Source organism: Periplaneta americana, chromosome 2 (genome assembly GCF_040183065.1).
Source record: "Periplaneta americana isolate PAMFEO1 chromosome 2, P.americana_PAMFEO1_priV1, whole genome shotgun sequence".
Taxonomy (NCBI): Eukaryota; Metazoa; Arthropoda; class Insecta; order Blattodea; family Blattidae; genus Periplaneta; species Periplaneta americana.
Window position 1 is genome coordinate 109,045,968 of NC_091118.1, and position 21,850 is coordinate 109,067,817.

General features: G+C 39.3%; 1 protein-coding gene across 1 annotated transcript in view; it reads left to right on the forward strand.

Annotated features, from left to right (window-relative positions):
- Positions 1 to 21,850, forward strand: part of Gcat (Glycine C-acetyltransferase) — a 54,542-nt gene that overhangs the window by 14,884 nt on the left and 17,808 nt on the right. Inside the window, exons 5-6 of the mRNA XM_069818256.1 lie at positions 12,779 to 12,962; positions 17,142 to 17,334. Coding sequence (XP_069674357.1) covers positions 12,779 to 12,962; positions 17,142 to 17,334 — 377 coding nt within the window. The remainder of the gene's footprint in view (positions 1 to 12,778; positions 12,963 to 17,141; positions 17,335 to 21,850) is intronic.

Here is a 21,850-nt window from a genome sequence, read left to right on the forward strand (position 1 = left end):
CTCAGGAAATAGGGAGAGGAGTTCACCACGCGATGTACCCTACGAGATATGCCCTACAATTTTGACTCTTCTCACAGGAAATATAGAGTTTCAATGGTTCATAAATATATTTAGGAATGAATTGAATTAACCGTCCACGTACAAACAATTATATTATTTCAAACCATGATACGTGATCAGGGCCATGATTCAGTTGTAAGGAGCAGAAAGAATTACGTTTATTCCCAGCTTCTGAAACTTGTAAATTAACTGCGTGTGAAATTCTTGTAGGATTCTAAAGTAAAATTAATAAGAACCATATACACTTAATGTATAGCATAAAAATATAAAATAAATTACGCAAAACCCGTTTTCTGATGTGTTATCATATGTCGTGTGCACACTTTTAGCTTGCCTGCCGCTAGAGGGCTACTGTCGCGCCAGCTGTCAAATGTTGGCATATTTTATACGTATGAGTTGCGCGACTGTATGTTTTAGACTGTGGTATTATCCCATCAATGTCATACGCCACAGTGAACATCACCTTCACAGCACTTTGTGTAGGGCGCACTTTCTTCGGACGAGGAGAACCTGGATGCGTCCATTCATTTTATTGACGTTTCAAGTTTGTCAAGAAAGTCATCTTTCCTTTGGTACCGGTTCAACAAGGCCTGTGCGACTGCATAGCGGTGCCATTGTTAAACCTCGGAAATTTCATGGGGTATCCAACGCCCTGTAATTTTGCGGTAACCTAGAATGTCTTGCAGAATGTGGAGCACAGTTTTGTGACATACTCCGACTTCCGCTGCTAACTCACGCGCAGTCCATCGGCGATCAGCATCCAACAGGGAACCAAGGAGTTGAACTGTGTTGTCCTCACGCGGGGTCGTCCTGTACGGAGGTTGTCCTGAACGGCATCCCTGCCTTCCCGGAACGCTTTAACCCATCGTGTCACTGAGCGATATGGCAACGCTGCATCGGCACATGCTTCACGCAGTCCCTGAAATCATTCTTGTGCACTACGACCTCGTGTCACTTCAATTTTGATCCAGGAACATTGCTCTAGTTTTGTAAACGTGGTCTTAGGGCACTCGCGCTATCCCTATGAAAGTCAACGTTCTACACACTGCAGTAGATTGACAGATACTGTCGCCGCTGGCTGCACTAACTCGTCTAACAGTCCTTGTTCCTGTCCACACAGCTGGCAGCTCTCGAACGCACCATCGTCACGTGACAGCACTGTTGCCATAACTTTTTATACAACCTATGTAATTTATTTTTAGATTCAAAACAGCAAATCCAGCTGTCTCATATATTTTTACATTAAAAGCTCTGCAAAAATCTTACCTCAGCTTGTTTGTGTTTGCTTTAAATTGACTTGAGGTAACGGCTTTCCAAGTTTCTTTATTTTACACTTATCTTCCAAGATTAAAACTGAAAAATTTGTTTGTAAAAGATATTGAACACTATTCATTTTCTTTAGAAACGAACACTGGTCACACTCACAGATGAATATATTAAGACTAAAATACCAAGAAAGACTAATTAATGGACATTTAAAGGATTGTAAGAAACCATTAATAAATACAACAATCAAGAACACACGTACACGTGCTAAAAGCGTGATCTGAGCTACAGAATGGAGCTAACTTCCGGTTTGCATCACGAAGTCTTTTGCGTGTCGGATGTCTCACGATCATGTGGCTACAGCTGCGCTGGTCCAAACACCGGTGCAGCCATACGTTTGCCATGCAGCATTTCCCCTTGCCTCTTGCCCCGCACGCAGGTCCAGAAGCTCGCTTGGCGAGGTTCAGAGGAGGAATTGAATCTCAGAAGCTTACGAACATGTAGGTATATTCGATCTCTGCGATTCATAGGTTTTCATACGACAAAAATACATCAGAGCCTCAAGAAAACTTATTAAAGATGAGCAAGAAACAAAGAATAATAGTGCAAATTATAAATGAATTTATAAACAATTAAATTATTTTTCCTTGTTTTTTTTCTGGGGGTTCTTTGAGCCATTGAACGAATAGGACACACTGCCACTGCTGTCTCTTCTATTTAGAATCATGCATACTTCTACTCCGAATTATCTACTATTGGCTTTCAATTTCTTACAACTCTTCGAAACCGACATCAAGCACTTCTTTCTATTCCTTATCATAGAACGTCTTTATACTCATCCGCCTATACTGTAGAAATACCTCGCCACTGGAATTCGTTACCTAATGACGTCAGGGACTGTCGGACTTTATAACAATTCAAAATTAAATACAATTTTTTTTCTTACTTCATGGTTTTTAGGCATTGCTAGAAGTGTCAATTTGTGTTTTTCACTCTAGATTAAAATTGCTAGTTTGTTGTTTATGTTTGTTAATTAATTAGGATATAATTAATTATGATACTTAATCACTCAAAGTTTGTGTGACTGCAACCTGTGTATATTTTTGTGTGGCTTTACTTTGTTTATATGTGATTTTTCTTTTTATTTATATTATTGTATGTATTTGTATTTCTGGTGGTGTGGAAGAGAAGGCCTGATGGCCTTAACTTCACCAGAATGGATGGATGGATGGATGGTTGGACGGACGGACAGACGGACGGACGGACGGACAGACAGACAGACAGACAGACAGACAGACAGATTTGTACAATCTGCCTGAAAACAGCTCTTTTCATTATCGTATTGTCTTTTGGGCAACACTTGCCATATCATGAACACTTAAACTCTTTAACATCATTCATTCCCCGCCAAATCATCCTCGAACTACAGTTTCAGATTCAGAGACCTTCACCGATTTTTTTAAGCATCAATTCTCTCAAAGAAGTCTAAAATTCTGCGTTTCCCGCCTGGGCCCAACATTTCAAAGATGCTTATTAGGGATTATTTTTCATTTTCGGAAAGCAAGTCCTACCACAATGAATATTTTATTCAATTAGACCAGTGGTTCTCAACGGGTGTGCCGTTGGTCGTTCTCTTGTTGAAGTTTCTTTATGCTCTCGATATTGTTCACAATTTCTTGCTTAGTCCAGATATTGTACCGTACTGCTCAGTTCATTAAGTTCTGTTTGTCTTCCTCCGTCATTGCCTTGAATCTCTCCCTCATCTCTTCACGAATTGACTATAAAAGTGAAGTATCTTTTCCATTTGTCGCCCCAGGTTTAATTCAACACCTCCAATTATCAGTAATATTCTTATTGCTCGAAGTAATTGATTATAGCCCAAGGGGCTCTAATTTCCAAACCACCCATTTTTATCCTGAATCTTCGTATTCTTGCTCGATACACACGTAACTCAACCGCCATCTTGCTTTCACAATTCACTTGCGTCTTATTCGAAATTAACTTGGTGTCCACTGTGGCCCTTGATTAGTAATACAAACACCCTATTTTCCACTACCGGTATATTATGTTCCACTTCAGGTGAATGTACTCATACTTGGAGCTATAAGGTTCGTTCCAACAGCAGTCAGGAACCGTCCGTAACCATCGTGAGCATGCGCAGTACAGAAAAAGCGTTCCAACACAATCCGAACCAGTCCTGAACCGGAAACATGTACTGCAGTCGAGCGTTCCAACAAGCTTTTGACACGGGTTCGGAACGGTCAGAAATAGTCCGTGGATTGAGGCATGTACGGAAGAGTACGTGAGACGCGCATGCGCATAAGCTCACCCACGTCTCCTGAATACTGAAGAAAGACATGATCGACTGTGAGGTTAAAGATGAAAAGTGACAGTACAGACCATAGACAAATAACAGACGAATAATAAAACTAGAGATTTAATTTAAATTTTCTCCAAAAAGAAAGGGAATGGAAGCTATTTGGGTATTGAAACAGTCAATTACAATTTCAACATGTAGCTTTGTTTAAGAGTATAATAAATAACGTAAATACATTAATAATAAAAAAGAACTATTTTTAGATGAGAGTCCCCAGTACACGACATTGAATTAACGGAATTCTTGCCTTCCATATTTTTTGTCATCTTTTTATAGAAAATGATCGAAATTCTGCAAAACGATAATAATAAGCATCCCGTTCTTAGCAAAGATGATCACAGTTATAGCATCTCTGGATTTAGTACATAACGATCCGCGAAAGCGTTCCAACAGCGTCCAGTCCAATTTCAATCCCAAAGCAGATGCTCAACTAGCGCATGCGCATAAGATGGTACAGGAACCGTACATGAACTGATCCATGAACCGCTTGTTGGAACGAACCTATAATCTTACATTGCTGTATCAGCGTCTGGGGTTAATGGAGCTCAGTTAAACACGACTGTCATTGGTCGCTGTTATAATTGATGACAGTGATTAGACCTTCGTATATATGGTTGAGCACAAGAAACTGAACGAAATCATCACTTGAAAAGCACAGAGGAGACTGAAATATGGTATTATCGCCGCGGCCTCATGCTTAACATGTCGGCATCATACAATAACGTGCGGCGTGCTTTTAAAACATAATTTTGCCGACAGATTGTAGCTCTGTAGGTTTCACTCTAAGCGTCACGTTGTCAGGTCTACTTCCTCGATAAGAATAAGCACTATAGTCCCGACGCTGTTATTTCCGGCGTGACTCCGCCTCTTTGCTTACGTCTTAGAAAGTGAAGGCTCTATAAAGTCTAGATAGGTAGTATCATTCGCCATTTTTGTTCATACGTTGCCGAGCTACCATACGAGGAATCTATTTGCAACACCGTTAAACATTATCATGTCGTAACTCCTATGATAATAAATCAAACGCAATGTAATTCAGCAAATAATTGAGCGGCCAATAACGTCTTCGTATTCTTTCTGCGAATGCCAACTAAAGAGCTAAAATGGCGGGCGATTATATTAAGTATTTATCGAGCCTTAAGAAATGAATCAGCGAATCACAAGACGCACACGTTTAAATGTAGCCGACCTGCAACGCGATTGGCTGCCGGAAATTAGAGCGACGGGACTATAGTTTGTTATATTGTTAAATGGCTATTATTATTATTATTATTATTATTATTATTATTATTATTATTATTATTATTATTATTATTTCATATACGAGTACGTTGACATTCTTAATTCTTAATAATAACTCTGTAATAATAATTTTGAATCATAATCACATACCTTAATGTTCGTCCTCAGCACAAGACATTGCAACCTCGGTTTTAGTCCACGTGGATTAGACAAGTAGGTGTCATTTAATAATGGAAGCAGCTTATTGGTTGCAATATTGAAATTGAGGCGAGTGATTGGAGCGGCGACATAAGGAATTGAAAATAATAATACAATTAAATTTCAAAGACCTGCCGAATGTTATGCCGCTCAAAGGTCTGCCGAATGTTAACCATGAGAGCGCGGCGATAATACCATGTATTGAGTCAACACTGTCGAGAATGGTCTACATTTACGATTGCCGCAACAATGTGCTGAACTGTAAAAACTTATAGTCCACGGCGGATTTTCAGGGGAGGCAAGGGCCTCCCTTAATATTTTACCAGAACACAATATGGCACTAATAATTTCAGCTGAATTAAGATCACAGACAAGTTACAGCAAATGACGAACACTTTTCCTTTTATATTAATTTTACTATTCACTACGACTAAGATGTAAGTTACATAAAGTTGACCACATTGAGTTGGTGATGCTCGCTCGCTATACTGTAGATAGCGCAAATAATTCGTACCGAAAAATAACAGATAGCGCTGTAACCTGTACAGTCGACATCTAGCAGCCTGCAGTGTCTATAGGCTAATTCACACGGGGATAGTTTACAGGAGTCAAGTGCTTGGAGCAAGTCGACTTTCCTTCAACTTTCCCCGTGTGATATGGTCGAGACAGTCAAGTTGTGACTTGGCGGTCAAGCAGAATTTGAGTTGACGACCCGTCAACTTTTGCGTCCACTTTTCTGTCACGTGACCAACTTGACTCCACCACTTCCCGCGTGTGAATGCGAACTTGTAGCAACTTGGCAAGTAGGAAGTTTGTAGTTTTAGGCCCCTACGTTGAATTCCAACGATATCGTACAGTTTTTTAAAAGTGTATGAGAAGTATGAACTTGTATGGAATATACGTGACAAAGAATACCTCAATAAAAACAAGCGGGAATTATTATTCCAGAAACTAGTCAGTGAATTCATGAAACAAGGTTTCGAAAACATAGACGTAGAAGTGGTTCGAAAGAAGTTCAAAACCCTTAAAACAGGACTCATCCTGAGATGCTTCCTGTATTCTGCAGGATCATCTTCAGTTAATTCTTTCAACAAGGTATTAGATGCACCGTGCATAATTCTTCTACGAATCCATTTCTTAACCCATGTTCTCTTTTTCTTTTTTTCAAGAATATTTTGTAATTCATACAATAACAAGGCGCCAATTAGCTGCACACATGCTTGAATATGTGCTGGTGGCATCTTCAGTTTCACCAAACTAAAAATGTCAGTTCACTATTGATTTTTATTAACTATAACAGAATACAAGAATTCAAACACCACTGCGAATACAACATTCAGCGCGCGCTTTTTTTCAAGCATGGTTTCAAGTTTAATGTCTCCGTGTGATCACAAATATAGCATCAAGTTTAGAGGCTTCGAGCACTTGACTCCTGTAAACTATCCCCGTGTGACTCGGGTTTATGCGAGAGCGGGAGAAAGGAGTCGGCCACATGACGCTACTCTCCGGTAACCATGACAACAGCAGTGCAACCAATAAGATAGCTGGTTAGAAGAGTGTTTAAACTTGACTAGAACGCGCGAGGGGAGCCGATTTGGAGACGTCCTACCCACCGCTGACAACTGTACAGGCCTCCCCAAACAGACGCGATACGGAATGCACGATAGCGTTACGATTTCGCGATAACGCAATATCGCACTATCGCGAAGAGGTGCCCAAACTGGCGCGTCCGCGATATACGATATTCTAACGTCCCCAGCCAATCAGATTATCGTAATGGGTGGCCACATATGCGGATTTTAGTTTTCCAGCCACAGCGCAAAGACCAGTTACCTTCAGCAGGTGTATATCACTTGTGCTCACAGATTGCGATTTCGGATTACTTGTAAACGAACGTGGAATTTTTTATTGAGTTCGTAAAGGAAAATCCGTGGCATGGAAAAGGAGAAGAAATGGAAGGAGATAGCTACAAAGTTAGATGTAAACAATAAGTGCAATTATTTATTTATAATTTGATGTCATACTGGCTTGTAGACTGGCGCGGGGTTCAAGCTAGAAAATAAATAACTGTCGCAAAAATGCACAAATGAAAAAAAATGTATTTATGCAAATTGCAAAATGCTTGTACAATATTATAAATAATTGTGCAGAAATATAAAATCAGTGAAGTATGTGGAAACAAAAAGTTATGTAATTTGTTTGTCGGAGTTTTATTACTTTTAATATCTTACCACACTCTAGATATACTTATGTAAGTAAATCATTAGACGTAGGTATGTTTAGAATAAATTACTACTGAATTTACTTCACATTAAAATTCGTTATTTTATGGGTACTCTAAACATTGAAATTCTTTATTAGTAGGCTCTTCAAGGTTAGCAGAGTGCTAAGGTTAGTTGTTGAACTAAGGTATAAAATTAATCTTTTTCTTCCCTTGTGGCATTTAACTCGTGAATCCACAACCTCCTGCAACAAAAAGAGAAAATTAAAAAAAAAATAAAGTTTATAATCGGGTAGGCGTACTTGTTATTTATTTCACGTTCGTGGCAAAGAAAAGCTAAATCATCACTTTATACCTTTTTATATTGTTTATCTTAACCATACATGACTACCATGGACTTACCTGCGCCTGCTTTGCCTGCGACGATTCTCATCCAAGAAAGAGAAGTTCTTCTTCCTTTGAAGATGAATCCATAAATGACACACTTCAACCCAGCATCAAAATAAACGCGTGGCGTTCTCGCGATCTACATCTCCGGGAGAATAGAACGCAAAATCGTCGCGTTCTACTTGCTGCGATAATAACGCATATTGCGATAATCGCGTGTGTGTGAGCACAATCATTGAACGCAATGAAAACATTTATCGCAAAATCGTAACGCATTCCGTATCGCGTCTGTTTGGGGAGGCCTTTACTGCTTATAAGTCACGGCTGGTTTCGGCTGTATTCTCTCTTCTTGGTTTTAGAAAATTGAATCACATGTTCTTAGTTTTCTCTCCCTGCGTACAAGTTTTCATTTATGTTGTTAGATTTTCTCTTGTTTGCGGATGTTCCTGTTATTTTATTCTTTTGTGGTACGAGATGTATTTACTTATATAGTATTTTAAATACGAGTATATAGAGAGTTTAGAAACAAATGCAGATTTGCCTCTAGCTTCTTCTAGTAGCAGTTGTTCAGTATGTTGTGACCTATTTGATTGGTTTGCGAAGAAAGAGGAACGTCGAGTTAATTTGCTGTAAATTTAGACTACGTAATAGTAATGAGTAGACTTCGTGGAATTGCCACGAGAATCGTAAGGTTTACTGCGCACGCAGTATAGACTGTATGAGAAGGGGGCGTGCAAAGGATGGAGTATGTCTCTGATGTAAACACTGAGCAGTATACTGTGGTCACAATATAACCTGTATCCTGCATTCAAGAAATATAATGAATGATCAATGAAGTAGGAAATGTCTAAACATGTAAATACACAATTATTTTATAGTGAGATATATTAACTCTTAAAATTTAATGTAAGATACATCATCCTTGAATATGTGCAGTGCAGTGAAGAGTTACGTACATTTTGGGGACTGCAAAGTAACCTCCTCCGATGGTCACTCAAACAGTTTTTACATTGGTAAAATGGACATTCAACATCACACGATGTAATAGGTGCATATTTGAAGAACGGGAAGCCACTACTTTTTAGTACACCAACTTCAGACTTCTTGTCGTGACCTGATAGTACATCATTTATAATACGAAGTTGTGAATAGGCAGAATTTTTAGCAATAACGTTTCTCAACTTACATTTAACTTTTTCTGAAATTAGTGAAATGTTATTTTGGATAACGGTTTATGATACTGTATCCACTATATTAAGGACTTCTGAGAGTTGTAGTTTGGACGATTCTAACAGGATGATGCTTTTGGACACGATTTTAAAATTATTAGAATCAATGCACAGAATAGTATCTTCGAAAAAAAAATGTTATGTTTTATTTAACGATTCTCGCAACTGCAGAGGTTATATCAGCGTCGCCGGATGTGCTGGAATTTTATCCCGCAGGAGTTCTTTTACATGCCAGTAAATCTACTGACATGAGCCGATTCTGAAATATTATATTACGGCATGTTTTATTGAATTCTTGTCTGCACTGAACAAATGTTAAGTTTTGACTATTCCAACTATAGTAATGCAAAAACAAGTGCTTACATAGGTATACATTAGCTGTAGCTGCTCCATCTATTTGGACCGGTCACAACTCTTAACATGAAATGCTTATACTACGAGACCGGGCGGTCGCTCACCTCCTCTATACTACCGTACATTGGCAACTTGATAGCATGCTGTGTGTGGCAATTCAACGAAGTCTAATAATGAGCAAGCCCCGGATCCTTAGGTTCGAATCAATTTTGTTGCTATCTCGTTGCTCTCGAAATATTGCTTTTCTTGTTCGTTTTATATAGTAAAGAGTAACATTATTAAATTCAATATGACCTAAAAAGACCTAATTCGTAGGTTAGGACTTAGAGTGTCCTAAAGAGAGCCAATCTTTACCAAGCCGTTGTAATATATTAACAGTATGTTGTTTATTTTTATTTTTTCCCCGTAAAATCATATAAATTCCTAAACATAAGATTTAAAATGCTAAAACATAAATTGGAAAATCTAATTTTAATTTCTTAAAATCTATTAATTATTCTAGGCTTGGTAATGAGGTACGTCACAGGCCTTATATTTTTATATTCTCATCATTCACGTCTTGCTTCCTCAACTTTCAAACCCACCATCCGCTACTGTTATAGTCGCGACGCTGTTATTCCCGGCGTGACTCCTCCTCTTTGCTTACGTCTTAGGAAGTCAAGGCTCTATAAAGTCTAGGTAGGTAGTATCGTTCGCCATTTTTGTTCTTTCGTTGCCGAGCTACCGGACGAGGGATCTATTTGCCACACCGTTAAACATTATCATGTCGTAGCTCCTATGATAATAAATCAAACGCATTGTAATTCAGCAAGTAATTGAGCAGCAAATATCGTTACGGCATTGGTCTATTGAACAAGTTGGTAGTAGTAGCTCAAGGTTCGAATCTGCTCTAATCTTCTTTCTTTTTTTATTACAAATTTGTCATCATATGTGTCTCGCAAAGCTATAATTATGTGGCGATATGTCTTAGAATATGCCCAAACTCTAATAAATAATAAACCTCCCTCTCTCTTTCAAGCAATATTGCTATTTGTTAATACAAAGTTCTGTCTCGTCATTACGCTTGAAGATGGCACAGAAACAATAACTCATTGCCCTGGTTCGCATAGGTTATTCTGCGTATGCTACTCTCCGACAGGACTTCGATTGGAGAAATGTCATTTTCTCCGACGAAGTAATTGTCTCCAATAGCAACGATAGTACCATCCTAGTTTATTGTATGAATGGCCACCGCTATGATGTACGCTTCGTGAGACGAATTATTAACAAATCGGGTTGTGTGAGGATCTCGTGTTGGGGGTGGATGTCATACGATGGGGCAGGACTTCTAGAACGCATCCACGGGCGGTTTACGGCAGAAGTCTACGAACACATTTTGGCAAATGTAATGATCCCTTCTGCCCAAAAACAGTATCCAGAAGGAACACTTTTCTTCCAGCAGGATAATCATCCGATACACACCGCCAACCGGATTCAAAGATGGTTTACGAGGAGGCATGATGTCGACCCAGTCGACTGGCCTCCAAATTCACCAGATATGAATCCGATTCAAAATTTGTGGGCTGCAGTCAAAAGGATCCTACGCTCTAATTGGGCAGAACAACCACCCGTTCGGACACCTGAGGAATTGTGGGACAGAGTTCTAGATGCGTGGGAGGAGATTGCCAAGAATTTAGACCTGTTCCATAATCTTGTGGACTCCATGCCGCGCAGAATGAGGGCAGTTGTTGACGCAGGTGGTTTGTGGACGAGATACTAGTCCCCACCACAGGCCTTGTTTTGTTAATATATTCAAAAATTGTTTGTTTTGTTAATTTAATTATTTATTTATTTGTGTTTGATATGCGTCCGGTTTTTTAGGATGTGAAACAAGTATTTTTGTTTATACAGGCCAGGTCTCACCTATTAATAGCCCACAGGTGATGGGCAATAATATTTTTACAAGGCAGGCATAACGAAGTTTGTTAACAAATGCCATTTCACATTTAAACTAATAAATTAAATGAAAGTTAAAATAAAAAAATAATAATTTTACCGTACCGGGAGGAGAACGCACAACCTCGGGTACGGATGTCAGACTTCTTACCACTGGGCCACACACAGCTCGTAAGGTTTACTACATTATAGAAGGACGACTTTCAATGAAGAGACACCACATCAATGCCTTGCAGTGGGTTACGTTTACACGAGTGGACTGCGCGATAGAACTTAGCATTTCTATCGACCAAGAATCGGCCCTTCTTTTTGCTGCTAAGTGTACCTAAGGCTTGAATCAGAAATTATTAAAATGACAGTCTACAAAATGCATCCCAAATAGAATCTCAACAATGAATAATCCCTCATTTGAAAGTGTCGTTAAAGTATTACATCAATATAATCTGCTAAAGAACAAGAGTATAAATTTAACAGTAGCGGCCGGTGAGGCCTGATGTAACTAGTTTACGTAGGTCTACCTCCTTTACAGAATGTTTATTATTCATATTATTATTAATTAAAAATAATAAAATGTCACTCACCAAATAAGTTGCTATTTATACAAGAGGTTGACTCTGCGCATACCATATAACCGTTTATGTTACCCGTACCAGGTTGCATTAAAAGCCTGCATTTTAAAATTATCTTTCTGAAAAATTGTCAGAGATGGCGTAGGTCTGTTAAAACTTCCCTTCTTTAAATATAATTTTTTTTCTCGAAAAAGGATACTTTAACAATGAATTAATTACATCATCACTATTACTCGCATCTGTTTCAGTTTTCATTTTCCCGGAATACACAATAACACTGGAACGCACTCACTACTGTACTAGTTGTGAAGTATAGTATAACAGTACAACACCCTTGCGTAAGTCAGAGAAGAAAACAGTGTGGGCTTGCACCTGCTAGACAATGAGAATTTTCATGTTATTTGCGTATTATTTATGAAGACAAACCAACACTGCTTCTCAACCTTCCTCATCCACATCCCTTCCCACCCTTCAGGCGACCATTGACCAGAGACAGGTCTAAGGGACAAAGAGAATGATGGGTGGGTGGACACCGGCCAGGCCAGAAGAATTGGGCCTCAGTTCCAGCATTTCAAGTGCAATCTCAAAACCCGTGAAAACATACGAAATGTAGAAGCCAGACTCAGCCAGAAGATTTCAGGCCTCAGGAACAAATTTTACTGGAAGACAGGTCTATGTACATCACAAAATTTTCAAATACTTCTAAAACGCTAGATTCCTCATTCAAATACATAATATGTTACGTACATAAAAAACACAAAATTTGAGTTCGTTTAAGCCAGTGAGTGACTGAGGCCCGGCATCACTTGCCTCAGCCAATCGGCCGCCAAGAATTTTGAAGGAATGGAACATTTATCTGAAGAAAAAAAAAACTGGTAGATGCACCTGATTTTGTAATCTACTTCAATTTTTCATGAACGAAATTTCTTTTCTTGTTCAGATCTGGAACAACATCTGAAAGAGGAAAAGAATGCCCGAATCAAACTAATTGTGACAGACGGAGTCTTCTCCATGGACGGAAATATTGCACCACTAAACAAGATCTGTAAGCTTGCTAATGAATACGGTGCTCTCGTCTTCGTCGACGAAGCCCACGCAACAGGTTTCTTCGGTAAGACAGGCAGGTATGATATGATTTTCTTCTTTGGAGTTAATTAATTAACATTTTGAAATTCAAAGGGTAACCGTAGAAAAAAAAAAAGTTACAATTCTAAATGTTGCAATATTGCTATCCATCACTCTCTATCTCTCTGTCTATTTTACTCTCTCTGTCTCACGCGCACAGTTACAATAATAAAGGTGCGAAGTTTCAGAAGAACAGAGATTGTACTGTACACTCTGGACGCTCTCTACAAATTGACTACAGAAAACACGCTGCAATTAATACTGTAGTTGTGACTGAAAACGCAATCTTTCATGGTGTGCTCAAGCGGAAGTCATTTGTTATATCCGACTCACAGACTCTGTGGTGGGGATGGGATATGTCCTACCCAATTCTGGCTGGGAAACGGAAGGGACCAGTGGCGTTTATAGGTTCCTAAAACTGAGTGGGCAGCACATGCATATGTAAGAAATGGACAACTTGCCACTACGAATTTTGGAACAAATTAAATGCGACATTTTGAAAACAATTCTAGATTAAGAGAAAATAAATTGAAACTCTTAAAAATATCTAAATATATTTTGAATAAGCACTCATGTTATAAGTGCAGGTCAACTATCATTGTGCAACGATGCTAAATGCTTCCACCGTGGACTCGGGATTCTTCAAAAGTTTTTCACTCTTTTCTCTTTCCATGGATAACAGTGCCAAATTCGACAGTCTTCGCGTGTTCACTGTTGATCTCAGGTATGTTTTTATTCTCTTTATTGAAGAAAAACTTCGTTCGGAAGTAACATTGGTAACAGATAGTGTTAATAGGAAGCGCAATACTTTTCAGTTCAGGGTATAGCATGACTTGTTTATTTACTTTCGAGAAGAAATCAAGTGTTGTCCCATTAAAGTGAGAAAAGGAGTTTTTGGCTACTTCCATTTCATATTTCAATTAATTAGTGGTTATATCCAGAAACTTCTTCTATTGCTGTATGAACTGATTCACACAATCCATATTTAAAAAAAACATTCAGTTCTTGAATTCATAACATCAAATTCTCTAGATGTGTAATCATTGTGCTTTCAAATTTTCTCTACAGCTCAGAATTTATATGATCCCCTCAGAAAACAGTCGTCTGTATTTTTTTTGTATCCACTTCCAGGCGCTTTCCTGTGCCTAAAGTTGAAAGAATTAAGGTATCATTGAACTTACTGGGTAAGTCTACACCTGCATCTCTCTGCAAGCCATTCCTCTCCCCCAGATATGTACTTTGATGCTCAAACTATTGGCAAGGATACATGCATTATCCCACATTTCATTAAATCAGTGGTTTCCAAACTTTTAAGCCGCGACACACTTTTGAGTGGGACTTTTTTTGCGGCCCCCCCCCCACTACCGTACCGGCACTTAACCCCATCCGAAAAATACAAATCCCTGTAAAATCGAAAGTAACGATAGTTTTACCCAAAATCATTGGATGCCATTCAAGTCTTGGGCACAAGGTGTTTCCACATTTGTCAACACCAGAACAAAAGCACGTCCAATGTCAAATTTCAAGGGATTGTCTGGCTCAATTCGAGAAAAATACGCCCGATTTTTTGAGGCGGTTTGTGACTACTGATGAAACATGGATCCACAACTACATACCAGAAATAAAACAGCAATCGAAACAATGGAAGCACAGTGATTCTCTGCCTGCAAAGAAAGCAGAAGCTATTCAATCAATTGGGAAAGTCATGGCATTCGTGTTTTGGGATTCTAAGGGGATAGTATCGATTGACTATCAAGCAAAGGGGAGAACAATAACCGGAGAATATTATTCAAATCTTCTACTGAAAAGGAAAATTCGCGAGAAGAGGCCGGGTATGGCCAAGAAAAAGGTGTTTTATCACGACAATGCACCTGCTTACACATCTGCAATCGCGGTTGCTAATCTACACGAACTACGATTCGAATTGTTGCTGCGTCCCCCCAATCACCAGATCTCGCACCCTCACACTTCTTTCCTTTCCCAAAGTTCAAAATTCACTTGGCTGAGAAGAAATTTTCGTCAAATGAAGAGGTTATAGCAGCGAGTGTAGGACGTTTAGGACGGTTGTGTTTATTTACTTGAATAATAGAGATCGTTTGGAACAGTCAGTTTAAAGGATCATGTGTTGGTTTACCTGATTAATAGAGATCGTTTGGGATTCGGTAACTCTCTCACATAAACAACGCTAGTAGTAGTCAGTTTGTGGGATGATAGCCTGACTGTGAAATGGACGTTCCTGCTATAGAACACGTATTGACTACAAAAAGAGGTAATGTTTGTATTGTGTTGACAATTTCAAAGTAAGTTAGCGATGTGAACTGAAAGATGGAAAGGTGAAGATTCTATGTACGAACAGAAAATGCAGTGTAGTGGTGTATAGTGACTCAAAACTTTCGAAAATTATAAGTATGTGTGGAAAGCATAATCATTAACCCATAAGAGAGAAAATGCCTTCAGAAGTTGTAAGAACTATTTCTAAAAGGAAAGTGAAGGCACCAAAGAAAAAGAGAGGGGGTTAATAAATGAATTTGAAGAATATAACACTGGGGAAGTGACCCTAATGGAATATTTCAATACGGTCAAAATTCGTCTTAAATCTGAAAAATATAATAAGGTGACGATAGTTCTCTTGATTACATTTTTAATTTAAGAAACAAGTCTGGATAAAATGAGAGGGAGAATTTTGTTTCTGTAACTGTCTCAAACGTACTATGGAAATTGTGGGCAGGTAGGAGGGATCGTTCCATACATCCAATATTCACTGTCCCAAACGTCCTATGGAAATAGTCCCAAACGATACACATTTAGGTGGGATTGTCTCAAATGTCCAACGCTGATCACAGCAGCAGAAGGCTTTTCTGCAGACTTCGAGGAATCTTGTACAAGGAGGGTACAGTAGCACTGAAGCACGGTGAACCAAGTATGTGAGTCTCGGGGGGATTACTTTGAGAAATAAAGATTGTTTCAGAATAATCCTTGTTTAACTTCTATATTAGGCTATGAACTTTTCGAACAACCCTCGTACAAACACTGAACCTTTCATAACAAAGATAGTCCACACCTGTGGAGTAACGGCTAGCACATCTGGCTGCGAAATTAGGTGGCCCGGGTCGGGATAAGTTACCTGGTTGAGGTTTCTTCCCGGGTTTTCCCTCAACCCAATATGAGCCAATGCTGGGTAAATTTCGGTGCTGGACCCCGGACTCATTTCACCGGCATTATCACCTTCATCCCATTCAGATGCTAAATAACCTAAGATGTTGATAAAGCGTCGTAAAATAACCTACTAAAAAAACAAAGATGTCTACTAGATACAATCTAGTGGGGGCGATTATGTTGCAAGCTGGAAGGTACACGGATTCGATTTATTTGTGGATTTTCTCCATTGGTCCAATCCTTCCCGCCATATTATGGCCCTGACATCTCTCTCTTAACATAAATGGGTACCAGGAGTTATTTCTTTTGGTATAAAGGTGACAAGCACATAGTACTGACATCTCTACTGCCACTAATTCCGAATGGCTGTAAAGGTGGGAGCCTAAACCTCTCACTACCCTGTGGGCATCCATGGCCTGTAACAGGTAAGGCTACAATCAACTTTTACATTTAAGTCTCATAAAATAAAAGTCTGGCTGGCTGGCTGACTTTTAAAATATATGTAAAATTACTAGTCATATACTGGTAGTGGATAAAGAAACAATAATATAACAATTTGGCAAAATAGTGAAAAAATTTATCTGACTTCTAAGGCATGTAGTAATATACAGAGAGCGGCAGCAAAACGTTACCACGCTATGCAGGGGACGTGTTTGTTGAGCGCACGTTATTACGTAGTGTTGCATTACTACATTTGTTATTGAACATTATTTGTGTTATTTGTAACACCACTTGTCACCTAAACACTCCGTACAGTTCCTGCTGTCCGCACACTGTCTGCTGTCCCCACCACTCGGGAATGTTAGGCCTAGATTAATGAAACTGAACGCCCGCCCGTGTTGCTACAGCTACCAGTGAGTCAAGCAATGGATTGCGGGCAATCTGATCGCCCGAAGTCCCCTGCATAGTGCGGTAACTTTTCGTTGCCTCTCTCTGAATTATTATTATTACATTAGTAATAAGATGTTTGATGTAAAGAAACAAAGTCTTATTATCTCTGAAATCCATTAATTTGTTCACAGAGGAACTGAGGAATTCTACGATATTGTCGGCCAGGTGGACATTATAAACTCAACATTAGGGAAGGCAATGGGTGGGGCATCTGGGGGCTACACGACCGGACCCAAGGAGCTGATAGATCTGTTACGGCAGAGGGGACGCCCTTATCTCTTCTCTAACAGTCTTCCTCCTCCTGTTGTAGCGGCTGGCATCAAGGTAATAGATGGACATGTCAATATTGTTTGATAAAAGAGATTTTTTTCAGTATCTCGGATAATAAAAGGTCCTTAGAATAAATGTTTTATTAAGTTTCATACTGCAGTATTGCAGTGATAATGATTCGATTCTCACAAGAAATACATAATTTTGGTGCCTAATAACGCCATTTTTAGCACCCAGCAGGTGGCTAGATTCATGTTGCATTGCAATGACGCTGAATTTGTCATCTCATACTTTATGCTGTGTAAGGAGGAAGTCACAGGTATATTTACAAATATTGTCATCATAAGTGAAGAAAGAACGACTTCCTTGAGAGGGGAGAGGGGAAAGGGCAAAATAGGATAAAAAAGCTAATTCGTATGCATTCTTATCATGAGGTCGCACCCTCATGTAAAAGACATACTTACATAATATAATGCACAGCGAATAAATAAACATTCATATTTTCATTTTACTTGCAAATTAAAAGGGCTCGTTCTTTTTTGCTGTCTCAAAAGGATACACTATGCTACAGTTTCTTTTCCCCTTCTCTTTACAGGTTATTTTCCTATAATGTTGCATGTAGTAATCTATCTAGGATATGTATAAATACAGTAGCACGGTATATTTTTTTGTTTTTACTTAGTTATTTAACAATGCTGTATCAACTACTTGGTCATTTAGCGTCAATGGGATTGGTGATAGTGAGATGATATTTGACGAGATGAGGCCGAGGATTCGCCATATTACCTGGCATTCGCCTTACAGTTGGGAAAAAGCTCGAAAAAAAAATCCAACCAGGACAAAATCCAACTAGGTAATCAGTCCAAGCGGGAATTGAACCCACACCTGAGCGCAGCTCCAGATCAGTAGGCAAGCAGCTTAGCTGACTGAGCTACGCCGGTAGCTTACAGTAGTATCAAATGAAATTAAATTATGATACAACTACCTAAAGTGGCTCTTCAAACTAAACTAAAAGAACCAGGTAATGAAATGAACTGTATATATACTGTTTTCTCCAATAGGCCTACAGTTCTTCAGTTTCCCTTTTTCATGTACCTGTCCATGATTACATCATGATCTAATCGTTCAGTAATATCCCTTTCAGAATATAGTACCATCGAATTGGAGAAGCGTTCTTGCATCACTGGAGATTGATTCCAATTGTTAATTTCACAGAGCTCTCTGGTTAATTCGACGTATTGCTGAGACTCCTCTTTCATAAGTTGCACTATTTGAACGCAATGTAAAAGCTATTTTGATCATTTTACTGACAATAGGAAAAACATCAGTTATTTTAGATTGAAATTCTGTTGTGATTTCCTTAAAGGACCTTCTTTAAGATTCAGTTTAGTGTTTATCACGCTCCTAGCAATTTATATTTCAGCATCCAATAACCTCTTATCTACTTCTGCACCTTCTTTGTTCATTCTTAAAAATTTCTCGCTTGATACTGCTAGTAACAAAGCTTCACCTTCGGTAGCGTAGTTGGTGTAGCGCTGGCCTTCTATGCTCGAGGTTGCGGGTTCGATTCCGGCCCAGGTCGATGGCATTTAAGTATATTTAAATCCGACAGGCTCATGTCAGTAGATTTATTGGCATGTAAAACAACTCTAGCAGGACAAAATTCCGGCACACTGGCGACGCCGATATAACCTCTGTGGTTGCAAGCATCGTTAAATAAACCATAATTTTTTTTGGCTTCACCTGAAAATCGTCTTCTCATTTCTGCTTGTAATATATCAATTATGGGATAATGGAAACATAAAAGATATTTTTTTACCCTGAATACTGCCTTTTTTGTTCACTATGGTACCATACTATACTAGTGGAAAACGAAAAATGAACATGCGGAAGCAATGTTTCCACATGAAGTGTTTTACTGAATAATTATAAAGGTTGTATACTGGCTATGATTGTGATCACAGGGTAATGCACCTATGGACAGAGGCTACATATTGTTTTGAAAAACAACCTCAATATCTTGTGTAGCCTCCTTTAGCGACAATGCAGTCCTGCAATCGTGCATAGACACAATCATAGAGGTGTCAGATATCATCTTGGGTAATAGTGTTCCACGCTAATTCCGCCCGTTGTTGTAATTAGTAGAGGTTTGTTGCTGGTGTTGTAAACTGGACCAGATGCCGTCCCATCATGTCCCACACATTTAGAATGAGGGATAGGTCTGGTGATCGTGCTGCCCAGAGAAGTTGATGAACGCCTTAGAGAGCACGTTGGGTAATACGAGAAGTGTATCCACTGGCACTGTCCTACTGAAAGAGCACATATCCCTGACATAACGGCAACAGAAAGGGCAGGATGATGTTCTGGATGTATCGTGCATTGCTCAGTGTTCCCTCAACAAACACCAGAGGCGTAGGTCATTGTAGGCTATTGCTTCCTAGACCATGATGCCAGGAATTGGTGCTGGATGTGCTGCCAGGTACACTTCGGTCATTGTCATGGTCGACGTCGCACTCGCAAACGACCATCACTGACACAAAGGCAGAATCTGCTCTCATCAGTCATCACTAAGCACAATTCTGCGTCAGTCATCCCTCCAGTTGCGTCTTTCGCGGCATCATCCGAGATGAGCTGCAGGGTGATGAGGTTTGAGAGGAAGCCTGGCGAGCGACACTTTTGATCGTAGTCCGGCTTCCAGCAAGCGGTTGCTGATGATCCTAGCTGACACTCTGGGTGCAACAGTGGCCCTAATCTGTGCTGCAGTCGCCATGCAATCAGCAGTGGCTGCTCATCTGATGTGATTGTCCAGGCATGAATCTGTATGCTGCTGCCGTCCAGAACCAGGATGACGAGCATATGCACCATCATTGTATCAATGGCACCAACAATGATACACTTCACGTTCAACGTATTGGGCAATTCTTCAGAAGGACCATCTAGCCTCCCACAGGTCCACAATCCGACCTCGCTCAAATTCAGTTAATTGCACGAATTGTGCTCATCTACGCTATCCTGGCATGTCTACAATGTTTACTAAACACAGTATGATGCTCGAAATAACAGACCACTCTTTCAACAAGTCAACTACAGTTGTTTCATGCTTAGTACCGGTACTTGGTTCCTACTCCTTCCACAGCACAGCACTATTAATCACTGCATTTACTGGCCTCTATCAGTGTTCCATGCGAATATGGTGTTTCTACGTCATTTTTGTAGAGATGTACATTTTTCATTTTCCACTAGTGTATTTTAATTTATCCATGTTCCTTTGTCACACTGATTTGTTCACGATACTATCGAGTAATTTTATAGAAATAATACGAGGTCACTTCACTCTAAGTATTTCCTGTGTTGTAGGCTACATGAATCAGTCCCTTCTACGTCATGATCTTTAAAGTATAAATCATTACTTTTAGAAAACTTCTTTATCTCTTTCCAAATTCCCAACCACTTCTTTTCATTTCTATGTGTCCCTAAAATTCCAATTGTCCCTTGAATTGCAAATTGCAAGAGGCAGTACATGAATCACATCGCTGGACATTTAAATTAGCAAAATACGGCTCTGAAACTATCAAACAAACAATGAAGTCTAGAGTCTGAATATTTTCCAATCCTCTCTTAACCTATGAGGATCTCTCTGCGCCTTTTAAAATTACTGTAGCTATTGCTTTAATAACAATCAAGTTAAATGCTGTGGAGTAATGGTTAGCATGCCTGACCGTGAAACTAGCGGGCCCCAGGTTCAAATCCTGGTAGGGACAAGTTATCTGGTTGAGGTTTTTTCCAGGGTTTTCCTCCAACCCATTAAGAGCAAATGCTGGGTAACTTTCGGTGCTAGGTACCGGACTCATTTCACTGACATTATCACCTTCATCTCATTCAGACGCTAGATAACCTTAGCAGTTGATAAAGCATCGTAAAATAACCAATTAAAAACAACAATCAAGCTGCAGTCCTACAAGGCCAACGAGTATCACTCAATTTATTCATTTCATGGGGATTATTCTTAAGGTCGCTCTCGGTAGCGGAGTTGGTATAGCGCTGGCCTTCTATGCTCGAGGTTGCGGGTTCGATCCCGGCCGAGGTCGATGGCATTTAAGTGTGTTTAAATGCGACAGGCTCATGTCAGATTTACTGGCATGTAAAAGAACTCCTGCAGGACAAAATTTCTGGCACACCGGCGACGCTGATATAACCTCTGCAGTTGCGAGCGTCGTTAAATAAACCATATTTAATTTTAATTTATTCTTAAGTTGCTTATTAATCTCTACCAATGACAAGTGTACCTGGATGGGAAAAATACTCACACAGTGAATGTATTGCATTAAAAATGAAACATGCTAGATCATTTTCCTTACAAGCAGAAACAATAATACGGTACTAGATTCAGTTTGTGAGTCATGCAAGAAAGATGCATATTTGTGGTTTTCACAAACTAATGCCTGTAATCCATGATTAACAACGGCCATGACAGCTGCACCTTCATAATACTGTCCAACCATTAATGCTATGATTTATAAGTTCTTATTATTAATATATGATAGTATTATTGTGACTAGTCACTAGAGAA